At 35.0% G+C, this 17162-nt stretch overlaps 1 protein-coding gene across 5 annotated transcripts in view; it reads left to right on the forward strand.

Moving 5' to 3' along the window:
- Window positions 1-17162, forward strand: part of IPO11 (importin 11) — a 337786-nt gene that overhangs the window by 211668 nt on the left and 108956 nt on the right. For 4 of the 5 annotated variants that reach the window (XM_077117257.1, XM_077117259.1, XM_077117260.1 and 1 more), the window contains exons 23-24: window positions 1633-1712; window positions 2037-2117. In XM_077117257.1, the coding sequence (XP_076973372.1) occupies window positions 1633-1712; window positions 2037-2117 (161 nt within the window). The remainder of the gene's footprint in view (window positions 1-1632; window positions 1713-2036; window positions 2118-17162) is intronic. The other variant, XM_077117258.1, reaches the window with a different exon arrangement.

Below are 17162 nucleotides of genomic sequence, written 5' to 3' on the forward strand. Positions count from 1 at the left end.
ATAGATAAATGTTTAAATTTTTAGAGTTATCTTTAATGTAAATATTTAGTATATGCTGATAACATAGACGCCCAAGAAAATTTTGTAAAAACTGTCCTGGGCTTGGTGGAGGCATGGGAAACAGTTTGAAATGACCTTTATCACTGAGATATTTACTTGTATAGGTATTTGAGGAGTAGTTTTTTTATATATCTTACGAGGGGTCTATGATTTTTAAAATTATAATATATTGTTTCTTTCAACATAGATTTTGATAAACTTTGGATGGCAATGATTTAGAAATTATACTCATGACATGTCTGGGATATAGCCATTGTTTAAGTTCTTACTTAAATATAGACCCTATGCCTTTCTTTATGCAGGGGTTGCCAAATAGTCTGCTAGTTGGCATTGGTCTGTGAAAAGGTGTACACAAGTCCAGATTTGACTGGACTGTCTCTTTCAAGAGAAAAGGACAATGTGGTGAATTTTTTATAAAGATAGTTTTATTCAATGTAAAGTCCTACTCCTTTATCGTGAGATTTTTGTCTTATGTTGTGAAAATACTTGGAAGATAGTTTCAGTTTATTTTTTTTTATTTTTAACTTTTTTATTGTATGTCCAACATATATACAAAGCAAATAAGTAAAAAAGCAATCGTTTTCAAAGCAGTCTTCAACAAGTAGTTATAGGACAGATCCCAGAGTCTGTCATGGGCTACCATATGATCTCATATTTTTCCTTCTAGCTCCTCCAAAATATAGGAGGCTCGATGGCTTAAATATTTTTATCATCACAATCGACTTTCTTTCTTTCTTTTTTTGTGAAAAATAACATATATACAAAAAAGCTCTATATTTCAAAGCACAGCACCACAATTAGTTGTAGAACATATTTCAGACTTTGACATGGGTTAGAATTCCACATTTCTAGGTTTTTACTTCTAGCTGCTCTAAAAGAGCATATGTCTAAAAGAGATATCAATTTAGTGATTCAGCATTCCTATTCATTTGTTAAATCCTTTCTTCTTTGTGTAAGTCCACCATCACCTTTGATCTTTCCATCCCTCTCTTTAGGGGTGTTTGGGCTATGGCAGTCCTAAATTTTTCATATTGGAAGGGTCTGTCACTAATATGGGGCAGGAAGATGAAACATCTGATGTTCTGGAGCAGCTGGGTTAGGTTTAAGGACTTATCTGGACCAGGGACCCATCTGGAGGTTGTAGATTTCTGGAAAGTTACTCTAGTGTATGGAACCCTTGTGGAATCTTATATATTGCCCTAGGTGTTCTTTAGGATTGGCTGGAATGGTCCTGGTTGGGGGTTGGCAGGTTATGATAGGTAGCAAGGTCTATTTGAAGCTTGTGTAAGAGCAACCTCCAGAATAGCCACTCGATTCTATTTGAACTCTCTCTGCCACTGATACTTTATTAGTTACACTTTATTAGTTACACCCACCCCCTTTTTGTCAGGATAGAATTGTTGATCCCATGGTGCCAAGTCTGGATTCATCCATGAGAGTTGTTTGTTTTTTGTAAAATATTTGAGAAGAAGGGTATATAACTTAGTTTTAAAGAAATGCATCACTTCATGTCAACTGATTTTAGACAATGAGTTAATTTGCCCTTTTTTTTGAAATTTAATATTTTGGCAGAATTAAGTTCAGAAAATCTCAGAACCTGCTTTAAGATCATCAATGGTTATATCTTTTTATCATCAACAGAATTTTTACAGGTATGTTGTAGAAGTTTTGCTCTGTAATAAATTATATAGTCATTATTTTGATTGTTTCCCCTTTTGAATCAGGAGGCATCTTTTCAAAATTTAAGATTTGTTTGTTGCTTTAAGGAAAAAACCAAAACATTGGCCATGAATGTTGCCTACTGCATGACAAGTTTTCATTAAAAAATTGTAATTGAATCTTTATATGCTTATTAGACCTTAGTATATAAATCTTATATAGATTATAAAAGTCCCAAGTTGAATTTTATGCCTTTTTGATATTGCAGATATATTCATATATATATATATATATATTGGTTTTTGATTGAATTTCAGACGTATGCAATAGGTCTCTGTCAGTCCTTTTGTGAGCTGTTAAAGGATATTACTACAGAAGGTCAAGTTCAAGTTCTCAAGGTATTGTCATCTATTTAAATGACTCTTGCTGTAAGTTTTCCATTTATATTTTGTGAAATCGGACCTTTTTGGGGGCCGGATGATTGGTAAGATGGAAAATAGTTGATTCAGGTCTGGACAGGGACAGCTAAAAGAAAATGCTAAATTTCTTTTAGCATTATTCAATTGAGTTAACACCTCTGGACCAGAGATCTTGAATTTGAATGTGCATGAAGAGCACCTGGGGATCTTGTCAAAGTACAGACTCTGTATTTTTAAAAACTCCCAGCCAGTGGTCACATTGCCTGTCCTTAGACCTCACTTTGTATAGCAAGCCTTTAAAAAGTTTTTTCATAAATGGTCCAAAGACTAGTGGCATCTGATATTTCTTCTCCAATTTGTTAGCTTGTTTTTGAAACTAATTCTCCCTTTATAATTTGGTAATTTAATTTGAGTTGCCTATGGAAGTTAGAGAACCAAGTTTGTTGGGATCAGGTATAGTTAAGAACCCACAGGGTGCATGAGCCGTTCAGTGGTAGAATGCTCACCTTCCATGCAGGAAACCCGGGTTCAAGTCCCACACCAAGCACCTAAAAAAGAAAAAGAAAAGAACCCACAGGCTCTGAATTATATGCTATCTTTATATATTAAAAATAGAAAGAGACATATCATCTTTGTATATTGTGTGCAGTTACATGTAATTGAGATGTAAAAGGCCCTGCGTTGTTTATTATCTTTATATATTAAAGAAATAAAAAGTATTAATTAAGGGTGGGTCACAGTGGCTCAGCAGGCAAGGACGCTTGCCTGCCATGCCAGAGGACCTGGGTTCGATTCCCGGTGCCTGCCCATGTTAAGAAAAAAGAAAGTATTAATTAAATGCATATAATATACTTACATATAAATATATACTAAAATATATTTTTCTGTATTATCTGTCCTTTCATCCACATGTTTTATGTATGAACTTTGAGTGAAGAAATAGTTAACAGTTTCCCTTTTTTGTTTCTTAAATCTCAGTTTTGTTCTAAGTCAGATATGAATTGAATTCTGGTTAGTTGAAGTGTTATTGTCATAACAAAGTAGCATTTTCTGACATGAAAAGCATGTCATTAGCTCATATCTTAAAAACTGTTCAACTACCTACCAATGAAATGAAAAAATGGTTACTCAAGAGCTTCATTGTAACAAGTGTAAATAAGTAATTAATCACAATAATTGTAGCAATAACTAGAGTACATTCTGTAGACTAAATGGATAAAAATTTGTGAAGATTGTATTTTTTCTACATTAACCAGTATGATAGTGCCTATGTATGTAATAAGAATAAGCATCAGTTTGAATTTATTTGAACTTTATATATTTTAATGTGCCATTCTTCAAAAACATTTATTATACATAAATACATTCATATAAAGCTCCAGATATCCGTGCTAATGTGCATGATTAATTTGACTTTCAGATCGATTGCATTTGGTAGCACTTGCTGTTTATTCGTTCATCAGCATATGAATTAGAGGTTGGCAAACTTTTCTGTAAAGAACCAAATGATAAATATTTTAGGCTTTGTGGGCCATTCGGTCTTTATCTTAGCCTTCAGCTCTGCTGTTGTAGTGCTAGAGCAGTCATAGACAATACATAAACTACATAACTAATGACCGTGACTGTATTCCAGTAATACTTTATTTACAGAAACACACAGTGGGCCAGATTTGGTCTAAAAGTATCGTTTGCCAACTTCTGATACAAGTAATTCTATGATAGGAAAATCACAGTTCCTGCTGTTAAGTAATTCAGTCTACTGGGGGGCGGGAGAGAGGAAAGTAAACCACCATCAATAGTTGATGTTATATTAATAGTGATTTTTGATCAGAGGCATATGAAAATCATCTGGTGAACTTTTTGTATGTTTGAGTAGAACATAAGACATTAATATCTCATTTTTTAAAAGTTCCTGCAGGTGATTTTAATAAGTATTTCCTGTTGGAAACCATTGATAACTGTTTATGATGTTGTAGGGTATAGAAGTGGTCACCTAACCCAGAATTTTTCAGAGGACATTTTTCAGGGAGAAGGAGTTGAGGTAAGGGAGCCGAGTCTTAACAAGTTTAGTAGGGGTTAGGGTTGCCAGATGTGATGGTTAGGTTCATGTGTCGGCTTGACCACATGATGGTGCCCAGTTGCCTAATCAAGCAAACCCTGGCCTAACCAATTCTGTAGACATTTCTGGCTAGTGAATAAACCAGAAAGCTGATTTATTAAATCACAAGTCAGTTGATTGCATCTGTGGCTGATCATGTCTGCCGGTGACTAAGGGAGTGTCTTCTGCAGTTAGAGGATCCTGTCAGCTGGATTTAATACAGTCAGTTGAAGACTTCTAAGGGAGAAGAGAGAACTTGCACTTCTTCAGCGAGCCAGCCCTTTGTGGGGAGTTCATCAGTGACCTTCATTCAGTTGCCAGATAGCAGCCTGCTCTACAGAATTTGGACTCATGCATCCCCATAGTTCTGTGAGACACTTTTATAAAATCTCATATCTACAGATACCTTTAGTTGGTTCTGTTTATCTAGAGAACCCTGACTAATGTACTAGTTAAATACAATATATTTAGCTTCATTAAATCTAAATTATCTAAATAGTTCAGAGAAGTGAATAAGACAAAGAACAGAGAAAATACTGTGAGGATTGTCTGTTGAGGATGGGGATGATAGTATTTTTTAAAACATTTAATGTCACTTGGATGGGTTATACGCCATATTACTGATGTGCTAAATTATAAATTGATGAGTAAAGGAAGGACCTTGAAGATGTCATTAAAGATGTAATGATAAAAGTAAAAAGATGGCTTTTGTTGGCAGGGATGGGATGGGTTGATAGTGAGGAGAACTGATTTGATAGCAGAAAAGGAACCAAGTAGAAGGAAGGATGGCTCTAGATGATGGAGGAATTGAAATGTCTGATCTAGAGCATGTGTGGAAGGATTTGCTTGGAAAATGAGTAAGAGTTATTTATTTCAATGAGAGTTGGCAAAAAGGGTGTGATTGATGCTGTGAATATGTAGGTAAAGAGTATGGAAAATTGGCATATAACCTTTTTTGTTTTCATTAAAATGGGGCAAGTCGTCAGTGCCGCCTGATGCCTGTCACTAGGAGGCAAAGAAAAGTATGTTGTGGAGTGATTAGTACATGAGTGCTCTTCCGGGGTGTTTTTTGGCAGCACAGGTGGGAGGGACAGGGATGAGCATTATTCATCTCAGTGTCTTAAACGATCTATATCTTCACTTATGTTTATGTTTATATTTAAAAATGATTCAGGTATATTAGAATAGTGTCTTTAATTTAGGCGTCAAGAGAATTATTAAGAAAGGTTTTCAACAAGAGTTGAAATAAAAACTGTTTTTTGTTGTTGTTCTGATTTTCCCAGAACATTCTACTTTCGTTAGCACTCCCTTTATTTTTTGTGGTTTTGTATTTGAAATCAAAATAGAAATCTAAAACCAAAAAATATTACAAACTAAAAGAAAGATAAATAAAATAAGAATATGGTAGAACCTTTTGGCTTTAATTTCATGGGTTCCTTAGCTTCTATTATAGAGTAAGGAATTTAATAAAGGTGAGATATAATGAACTTTTTTGGGGAGAGTACACGGTCTGGGAATCAAACCCAGGTCTCCTGCATGAAAGATGACCATTCTGCCACTGAACCACCCATGGATCCTAATTTTTGTTGCATTTATGGCTTTACCAAATTTAAACGGTGGCGATATATAATTGTACTGAGGAATTCTCCCTCTCTTGCAAAATCTTTTAAGAATCTTCATCTTTTGCCTTGATGATAACTTCTCTAGATATAGAGGAGATAATAAGAGAAGTATACTCTTTGGACTGAATTCTGACTGTAAAAAGAAAACTGTTTGGCAGTGTTGGAGCAAAAGAAATGTAAGAGAAAATTGTCATGCCATTTTAATATTGTCTTAATAGATTTTTTTTAACTGTATATGTTTTTTTGTTTTGTTTTGCATGGGCAGGCACCGAGAATTGAACCTGAGTCTCAGGCCTGGCAGACAAGAATTCTGCCACTGAGCCACTGTCACACTGCCCTGTATATGTTTTTAAAAATTTTTTCTCCTCTACTAGACTATAAGCTTTTTCATTATCCAGCATTGAAAAAATATGTCTCCTATTTTCTTTGAATACATAGTAAGTGATTTAAAAGGCAGGAAGGTACATAAATCTTATGTTAAGGCTTGATTTGATAATTCCTAAATTAATTTTGGGGGTCTTAAAATTTCAGCCCTTTACATACTGGTTAAGTCTATTGAAGACATTCAGGGGAATGAAGAGATTCTCACTGGGTCCCTTATGTGGTTGAACTTATGTTCAAAATTTTAAAATCATATATACTGCTTACTCTTTCCTATAGTAAGCCATGAAATACAGTAGGTTCATTATTTAGGTGCTACTGTTGATGGTGTTGAAGACCACGGGTTATATTTTTTTCTCTTGAAAGTTAAAAAAGTTGTTTGATTTTTTTCTTTTCATACTGCTAAGTTTATAAATTGTGGGACCGATTTTTCCTTTACCCTTGAATCCCAAACAAAATATAGAATATAATATTAACTACTGGTGTCTTTTTTTTTTAATTATTCTAAGATACTATAAAAGACACTTGTGTAAAAATCAGTAAATCTTTATGACATGACACAAACCAGTTTTAAAGTCTTATGATATTGCTTATATTGATCTCAGTTTCTCTGTGTCACATTTTTCCATAGCTATAGGATTAATCATGTATATTTCCTTGACAGTTTGGAGTGGTTATCATGTGTTTTAGAGTTGGTTTTCTGGAGGATTTTACTTTGATTTTGCTACATTAAGAAATGACATTGGGTTGATTAAAATAGTGTATTTGTATAAGAATGGAGTTCTGACAACTTTAACCATGAATTGTACTTTAGATAGATTAGTAGAATGTCATTGTGAAAAAATTGTGCTGGTATAAAATTTGTCCACAGCTTGCCCTGGTGTACTGCTATTTAGTCATATTTTCATGCAGTGTAATAAATTACCATCTGGATAAATCTCTGTGCTGGTTGCTTGGGAGAGAATGAGACTTAGAGAAACAAAATGTGTCAATACCTAAGACGTTTTTCCAGGTTCTTAGAATTTCATAATACAAGGCACATTGTCAGACAGTGATCTAGTTTATGGCCTAATTGCTGTATTTGGGAAGTGTTGGAAAATTATTTAGACTTATTGTGCTTTAGTTTCCTCATTTATATCAAATGAGGTTTGAAACAGATCATCTCTGGCAGTCTTGATTTGCACACCTAGGTCTGCTACTTACACAGATGTTGAGTATCATCTGGGCTTAAATTTCCTCATCTGTCATATAAGTGGCTGTACTAAATTATTTTTCATGATCTGTAATTGTGTATTGTACAAAATCTCTGTGTTAAATTATAATCTATATATTCTCACCAATTAAGAATTATTTCTCAAATTTAAACACCTCCCAGGGGAAATTTAAAATGAGTTTTTAAATTTTGTTTTGCTTTTGTCCAGCATTATTAGTAAAATAATTGATGAAAAATAACTCATTCTAAATTTGGAATGAATATTGTGAAGTTTGTAATAAATGAGGCAGGTTTTTAGGATGTATCTTTTGTGTGTGTGTGTGATTTTTATTTATTCACTTTTCTTAAAAACCTAACGACATGCAAACACAAACATTCTTACCATATGATCATTCCATTCTTGATATATAATCAATAACTCACAATAACATCACATAATTGTATGTTCATCATCATGATCATTTCTTAGAACATTTGCATGAATTCAGAAAAAGAAATAAAGAATAAAGGAAAAAATTCATACATACCATTCTCCTTACCCCTTCCTTTCATTGAGCACTAGCATTTCAAGCTAATAAAGTTATTTTAATATTTGTTTCCCCTATTACTTATTTTTAATCCATATGTTTTACTCATCTGCCATAGGGTAGATACAAGGAGCACCAGACACAAGGTTTTCACAATCACACAGATGCACTGCAAAAGCTTTATCATTATACAATCATCTTCAAGAAACATGGCTACTGGAACACAGCTCTACATTTTCAGGCACTTCCCTGCAGCCTCTCCATTATACCTTAACTAAAAAAGTGATACATTATATATATATATATATATATATATATATATATATATATATATATATATATATATATATATATATATATATATATATATAATGTGTAAGAATAACCTCCAAGATAGCCTCTCAACTCTGTTTGAAATCTCTCATCCAATGACACTTTATTTTGTCTCATTTCCCTCTTTTTCCTTTTGGTCAAGAAGGTTTTCTCAGTCCCTTGATGCGGAGTCCCAGCTCATTCTAGGATTTCTGTGCCACATTGCCAGGAAGGTCCACACCCCTGGGAGTCATGTCCCATGTAGAGAGGGCGAGGGCAGTGAGTTTGCTTATTGTGTTGGCTGAGAGAGAGAGGCCACATCTGAGCAATAAAAGAGGTTCTCTGGGGGTGACTCTTAGGCGTAATTTTAAGTAGGCTTAACCTATCTTTTGCGGGGATAAGTTTCATATGAGCAGACTTCAAGATTGAGGGCTCAGCCTTTTGCTTTGGTTGTCCACTACTTGTGAGAATACCAGGAATTCTCTACATACGAATGTTGAATTTTCCCCTTTCTTGCCATTCCCCCAAGGGGGCTTTGCAACTACTTTTTTATTCACTGTTCAAATCACTCGCAAATTTATCGCGACATCACTCTGGACAAACCTATAAGATCTCATACCCTACTCAAGGTTCCATGTACTCATGGTGTTCAGTTAAACTGTCCATATAAGTTATATTAGGAAATGCAGTCATCAAAATATAAATTTTTTACCAATTAAACATTTTTTTGCTTTAGCCTCACACAGAAGTTAAAGTTTTAAAATATGAATTAAAATCAATTTCCAACACCCTGCAGTATTCACATCCTTTGTTCTTCCTTATGCAAAAACATTTTTAATTTGTACATTTAATCACTATCATTATACACTCTAGCCATTCCTAGATTATACCATATCAGTCTTTATTGTCTAACTTTCCTTCAGAGTTCATTTGTGCCCCCAGCCCTCCTCTGTCTATCATTCTCACATTCAGCTTCATTCAGTGTACTAGCATTATTGTATTATAGTTTTTAGGATGTATGTTAAGGAGAATATTTAATTCCTCCTAGTATTTGTTTTTCATTCTCACAAAATAATTTGAGGCAGTATAACGTATCAGGTAAGACTATAGAGTCTGACAAGGTTAGAATGTTACTTCTGCTACTTCACTGCTGTGTGATGTGGGCAGGTTACTTCACTGCTCTGTTCTTCACTTTCCATCTGTTAAATGGCATTAACCTTACCTCTTTCCTATGTATATTTGTACATTTGTTTGCAATCATATGCACAAAGTACTCATTTTACTAGGAAAGAATTTGTTTCTCCTTTGAAATGGAAGAATATGATGTTATTTCTCTTTCAGTAATGTTCTAGTTTGCTAGCTGCTGGAATGCAACACACCAGAGACGGATTGGCTTTTAATAAAAGGGGATTTATTTTGTTAGTTCTTCGGAGGAAAGGCAGCTAAATTTCAACTGAATCTTTCTTACGTGGAAGGCACAGGGTGATCTCTGCTGGCCTTCTCTCCAGGCCTCTGGGTTCCAACAGCTTTTCCCCCTGGGGTGATTTCTTTCTGTATTTCCAAAGGCCTGGGCTGAGCTGTGAGTAGCGAGATGAGGTATGCTGAGCTGCTTAGGCTGTGCTACGTTGAGTCTCTCATTTAAGCACTAGCCAATTAAATCAAACATCATTCATTGCAGCAGGCACGCCTCTTAGCCGACTGCATATGTAATCAACAACAGATGAGGTTCACATACCATTGGCTCATGTCCACAGCATTAGAACTAAGCACCTTCATTCACCTAGCCATGTTGACACCTGAATCTAACTACCACAAATAGTATCTAATTTCTTCAGACATCATCCACATACATATTAAAATATTTATAATATTGAACAAGTTACAGACTAAACCAGTTTCTCTGTAAGTATACCAACAGTAGATCATTAGTAGAGCACAAATACTTGAATTAAAAATTGGCAATCTATTTTTAATGTATTTCATTAAGACTGTTTTTGTGTAAACATTGCTTTAGCTAAGCCTACACACTTGATTTGAGAGCCCAGAAACTGGATTTTATTTAATAAGTGGATGTTAAATACTAAGAATATACTAGTTATGAATAAATTATTTGCGTTTTATGTAAAGTAGTATTTTAGGAGAATAGTGCTTTTTATTTTAATTTTTGAGAACTCCTAAAATTTTTCTATTTTCAGAATTTTAGTATAAATGTAATAATGGTTTTATCATTAGCGTATTGTTTTCATTTTTAAAAACTCTCAGATACTGCTTCTTAATATAGTATGCTGTATAACATTTTTAATATGTATCTTGAATAGATGTCACTGGTATGCTAATTTTTGACAGTATCTGGAAGTTATTCTCTTTGTTCTTTGAAACAGAAAATTACAGTCATATGAAAAATTGGATGGTGAAACTAGTATGCCTGCTTTAGGAACAAACGGTTCAGAGCAAAAATAGCCTTTATTTTATTCTGTGACTCTGAACAAGTTATCTAGATGACTACAATTTTATTCTAAAAATGCTTGATTTATCTTTAATTTGGAATTTGTTGATATGTATACATACTCACTTTGAGTTTTAAAATTTTCATTTCTGTCATTGTTACATCAACCAATATTGAGCTAAATTGCTTTCATTTACTGTGAAAAGACATTTAAAATGTCACAGATATCTTTAAGATTTGATTTATTTTGTAATACTAGCAATAGGTAACATTTAGCGTTTACTTTATGCATATTTAGCATTTTTTATGTGCTGTGAAAGTTTGTAAGCACATAACATATGGTTCATTTAATCCTCTCATTGGCCTATGACAATAATGTTGTTTTCCCCATTTGAATAGATGAGAAATTAAATCACATAGAGGTAAATAACTTGCCTAAGGTCAATAGCTGTTGAATATTTGAGTTATGATATAATCCCAGGCATTCTGACTTTATGTCCATGCTTTTAACTATGGGTACATTACAAATGTAAGCCTGTATCAAAAAAATGGTGTTTGAATGCTAGATACAACTAAAAGCCTGCAGTTTTGACAGGTATTTAAAAAATAAACTCAACTATAATTGCAAAATGTTGACAAAAAATAAGCAGTAGTATGTGATTGATTGAATGGAGGTACCACAGCTCATTCAGCCATACATTGGAGTACCAAGCAGTTAAAAAGAAATAAGGCAGTTCTCTGTATGCAGGTTTAGAGTGATTTCCAGAATATAAGCAAGAAGCAGAAGAGTATCTAGAGTTTTCTTCTGTTTAAAGAGTGGAAAATAGATAACAATGGAAGAATAAATCAAATTAATAAAAATGGTATTCAGAAGCAAGAGAGAGAAAGGAGATTGAGATTAGATCTTTCAGGATGTTCACTGTGTCATATTTTGACTTTGAATCGATGTACGTGTTTTCTATGATTAATAAAATAAATTTTTAAAACAGTTTTTAAAGATAAAATGCAAACTGAAACGTTTGACTCTAATTATTATGTTGGGGGCATAGCCATCTGAGAAGAATGTTTTGAGTAACTTTAATATTTAAGACAGGGTAGTTTGTGTTCATCTTTGGTGGGATATAACGTTAAAACAAGAAGAAACTCAAATTTTAAATTGCTTTCAGTAGTTGTGCCAATTTGAAGCTATTATGTGCCCCAAAAAGGCCATGTTTCTTGAGTCAAGGTATCTTTTCATGGATGCCTTCGTGGGACCAGACCTATTGTTTAAGGTGAGAAACTTTGATTGGATTGTTTCCATGGATATGTGACATGCTCATTTGTGGGTGTGCCTTTTGCTTAGATTATGTCCATGGAGATGTCACATTCTCAATTATAGGGTATGGCCTTTTGATGAGATGGAGATGTGATTAAATTAATAAAGGCCTCCTTGATTAATTTAAGGAGTTCTTTAAAGGGGAGAACAAAAAACAAAAATAAAAAAATTTTTTTAAAAAAAGGGAGAACTTTTTTGAGAAACCTCAATGCAGGTGCTTGGAAACCAGTTGTTTCAGAGCTGACAGAAGCACAGATGTTTGGAAATGCTTAGAGTGCTGACGGAGAGAGCAGATGCCTAGATAGGGGCAGAGCCCAGCAGACTTCACCGTGTGTCTTCTCATGCGGAAGTTGTGTCCTGGAGGAGCCGAGTGAAGGTCCACAGATACTTAAAGAGGAAACACTGGCATTAGAAACTAGAAGCAATGGAACTGGAAACAAGAACCAGTAGACCCCAGCCACCATGTACATTCCCATGTGAAAGACATCGACCTTTCTTGAGTCAGGTATCTTTTCATGGATGCCTTCATTTGGCCATTTTTCTGGCCTTATAACTGTAATTTTTTTTTTTTTTTAACTTGGGCAGGCACCAGGAAACTAATCCGAGTGTCTGGCATGGCAGACAAGAATTCTGCCACTGAGACACCATCACACTGCCCCAAACTGTAAATTTGTAATGTAATAAATTTCCTTTATAAACGTCGTTCCATTTCTGGTATATTGCATTCTAACAGTTTTAACAAACCTGTAGTCTTATTGTTTTTAGTAATTTTGGTGTTATTAGTTTGAAACTCAGGTATATATATATGTGTGTCTGTATATCATACAAATTTTTTTTACGTAGAAGGTAGAAGCAAATATATAACCTGGATCTAGGATTGTTCATTACCAGATAAAAAACATGAAAATATAGAAGAAAGAAATTAATTCGAATACTGTATTCTCAAGCTGAATTTGGAAAACATAAGGTACATACTTTTTAGGAAGAGAAAAGTGCTGTCCTAGTGTTGTCTGTAGCAAAGACTTTGAAGCACCGTCAATATAGTGACAGTGAACACCCCTGCAGCCCAGATTATGGACTCTAAATATAATTTACTGCTTTCTGATGCCAGGTCTGGGACAGGTTACAAAATAAAAATAAACTGCAGAGAACTTTTTTAAAAAATATTTTTATTGACACATCTTCATATACATACAGTCCATACATGTGTACAATTGATGGCTCACAGTATCATCACATAGTTATGTATTCATCACCATAATCATTTTTTAGAACATTTGCATCACTCCAGAGAAAAAAATAAGATAAAAGAAAAATCTCATGCATCCCACACCCCTTACCCCTACCTGTCATTGACCACTAGTATTTCCATCAGTCCAATTGATTTTACCCCTTATCACCCTATTATTTATTTATTTTTTATTTATACTTTTTCACTCATCTGTCCATACCTTGGATAAAAGGAGCATCAGACACAAGGTTTTCACAATCATACAGTCACATTGCAAAAGCTATATCATTATACTATCATCTTCAAGAAATGGCTACTGGAACACAGCTGTACAGTTTCAAGTACTTCCCTCTACCCACTCTAATACACCATAAACTAAACTTGCATCCTTTATGATCCAAGAAAGTATTTTGTATGATTTCAATCTTTTTTAATTTATTGAGACACACTTTATGGGCAATCATTTTGAATTGTCCATGAGCACTTGAGAAATATGTGTATCCTGCTGTTGTGGGGTGTAATTTCTGTAAATGTCTTTTAAGTCTAAATCATTTATTGTATTACTCAAATTCTCTTTTTCTTTATTGATTTTCTGTCTAGATGTTTTGTCCATTGATGAGAGCAGTGAATTGATGTTTCCACCTTTTATGGTAGATGTGTCTATTTCTGCTTTCAGTGTTGGCAGTGTTTTCTTCATGTACTTTGGGGCACTCTGGCTTGATGCATAAATATTCATAATTGTTATGTCTTCTTACTGAATTCCTCCTTTTATTAATACATAATGTTCTTCTTTGTCTCTTTCAATTGTTCTTCTTTGTCTCTTTCAATTGTTTTACATTTGAGGTCCGATTTGTCAGATGTTAGTATATCTACTCCTGCCCCTTTCTGATTGTTGTTTGTGTAAAACATCTTTTCCCAACCTTTTACTTTCAACCTACTTTTGTCCTTGGGTCTAAAATTAGTTCTCCTATAGACAGCATAAAGATCGGTCCTGTTTTTTTTTTTTTTTAATTCTTTCTGCCAGTCTGTCATTGGATTGGAGAGGTTAATTCATTAATATTTAGTGTTATTATTGTAGATGCAGTACTTTTACCATTTTGTCTTTTCGATTTTCTGTGTCATATCTATTTTTTTTTCCCTTTTTACCTTTACTAATAGTCTTATTTCTACACTCTTCTCCAGACCTCTCTCTCATGCCTTTTCCTAACTGCCTGTAGTGCTCTCTTTAGTATTTCTTGCAGAGCCGGGCTCTTGGTCACAAATTCTCAGTGATTGTCTAAAAATATTGTAATGGGTCCCTCATTTTTGAAGGACAGTTTTGGTGGATATAGAATTCTTGGTTGGCAGTTTTTCTCTTTTAGAATCTTAATTATATCATATGACTACCTCCATGGTTTCTGCTGAGAAATCCGCACATAGCTTATTAAGCTTCCCTTGAATGTATGTGATGGTGTTCTGGTTTGCTAGCTGCCGGAATGCAACACACCAGAGACAGATTGGCTTTTAATAAAAGGGGATTTATTTTGTTGGTTCTTCAGAGGAAAGGCAGCTAACTTTCCACTGAGGTTCTTTCTTACGTGGAAGGCACAGGATGGTCTCTGCTGGTCTTCTCTCCAGGCCCCTGGGTTCCAACAACTTTCCCTGGGGTGACTTCTTTCTGCATCTCCAAAGGCCTGGGCTGAGCTGCAAGTGCTGAGATGAGGAATGCCGAGCTGCTTAGCTGTGCTACGTTGCGCTCTCTCATTTAAGCACCAGCCAATTAAGTCAAACGTCACTCATTGCAGCAGACACGCCTCCTAGCCGACTGCAGATGTAATCAGCAACAGATGAGGTTCACGTACCATTGGCTTATGTCCACAGCAACAAGACTAGGTATGCTCACCTGGCCAAGTTGACAACTGAATCTAACTATCACAGATGGGTTGCTTTTCTCTTGCTGCTTTCAAAATTCTCTCTTTATCTTTAGTATTTAACAGTCTGATTAGTTAAGTTTCTTGGGATATGTCTGTTTAGAGTGTCTGTTCTGAGGTGCTCTGCCCTCCTTGTATCTGCTACTTTATGTCTTTCATAGGATATGGGAAATTTTCGGTGATAATTTTCTCCATTAGTCTTTCTCCTTCTGGGATACCCACAACACATATATTCATGTGCTTCATGTTGTCTTTCAATTCCCTGAGACCTTGGTTGTATTTTTCCATTCTTTTCCCTATACTTTTCTTTTGTATCTCGTATTTCAGATGTCCAGTCGTTTAGTTCAGTAATCCTTTCTTCTCCCTCTTCAAATCTTTTCTTGTATGTTTCCATTGTTTCTTTCATTTCCATAGTTTCTGTGATTTGTTTTTTCCAACTTATTTCTTCTTTTTGTTTGCCCAATGTCTTCTTTGTATCTTCCCTCAACTTGTTGATTTGATGTGTTTTTTTTTTTTTTTTTTCCATAAACAGGCACTAGGAATCAAACCCAGGTCTCCGGCATGGCAGGGAAGAACTCTGCCTGCCGAGCCACCGTTGCAAGCCTGATTTGATTTTTGATGAATTTTTCCACGTCTGTTCAAACGTTCTGAATTTTATTGTTTTAACTCCTGTATCTCATTTGAGATGTTGGTTTGTAAGTTTGAGCTCTCTCTTTCATTTTCCTGTTATGATTCATTATTTTTTGCTGGCGTCTAGGTATTTGATTTCCTTTAATAGTTTATTCTGGAGGTTGTTTTCACTCTTTCACCTAGGATTTTCTTGCTAGATGGCTTTGTTCTAAATTTGTTCTAGGTTTCAAGCTGCTGGAATGTAATATACCAGAAACAGAATGGCTTTTAAAAAGGGGAATTTATTAAGTTGCTAGTTTGAGTTCTAAGGCTGTGAAAAGGTCCAAATTAAAGCAAAAGTATAGAAATGTTCAATGTAAGGCATCTAAGGAAAGATACCTTGGTTCAGGAAGACTGATTGATGATCAGGGTTTCTCTCTCAGCTGTAAAGACACATGGTGAAATCTGCTAGCTTTAGTTTTAATGGCTTCCTGGGCTCTGTCCTGTTGTTCTGTTATTTCTTGTGGTCTCCTGGCTCTAAAGCTTTTTCCAAAATGGTTCCCTTTTAAAGTGCTCCAGTAAGCAACCCCCTTGAATGGGTGGAGACACAACTCCATGGAAACCATCTAATCAAAAGGTACCACCCACAATTGGTTCACATTCCCACAGAAACAATCTAAAAAGTCCCACCCTGCAATATTGAATGAGGATTAAAGAACATGTTTTTTCTGAAGTACACAGCAGATTCAGACTGGCTCACTATCTTTTCTTCGACATTCAGTTCAACTTATTCTAGACCTGTAGTTTAGGTTCCGTTTAACCTATCAGAATTTTTCATTTCTTCTTTTTCTTTTTTCTTTCACTGCCTATATGGAGCCTTTTTTTTTGAGCAGGGTCTCCTCAGATATTATAGACCCCAGTCACATTTTCCCAGACCAGACTGGCTTAGTGTCAGTTTTCCCTGAGGGTGAGACCCAGCCGATTTTCAGGGTTTCCTTATGTAGACTGTGTGCTTTTCCTAATATGCCCAGCATGTGGCACTTATTTGCCCATGGCTTCCCACCAGAGTAAAATGATGTGGTACCTGAAATTTCAGCAGTCTCCCTGCTGGGGGCCTGGTTCAGACTGAGTTGAGAGCGCAGGCTGACATCAATTGCTTCAGTTTTTCAGTCCCTGGAGCCTGAATTCATTGAAGGAGGAATTGCACTTGAGCTTCCCCACCTTTCTCTTGGGGAAGGTACAACCTTTAGGGAATTAACTCCCTTCACCTGACTAGTTACTTTGTCTCTCAGACAAGCTTAATTCCACCCTATTAATTCCATTGCCTTGATTTGGCAATCAAGAGCTTAAGTTTGTAATT

Source organism: Tamandua tetradactyla, chromosome 9 (assembly GCF_023851605.1).
Source record: "Tamandua tetradactyla isolate mTamTet1 chromosome 9, mTamTet1.pri, whole genome shotgun sequence".
Classification (NCBI taxonomy): domain Eukaryota; kingdom Metazoa; phylum Chordata; class Mammalia; order Pilosa; family Myrmecophagidae; genus Tamandua; species Tamandua tetradactyla.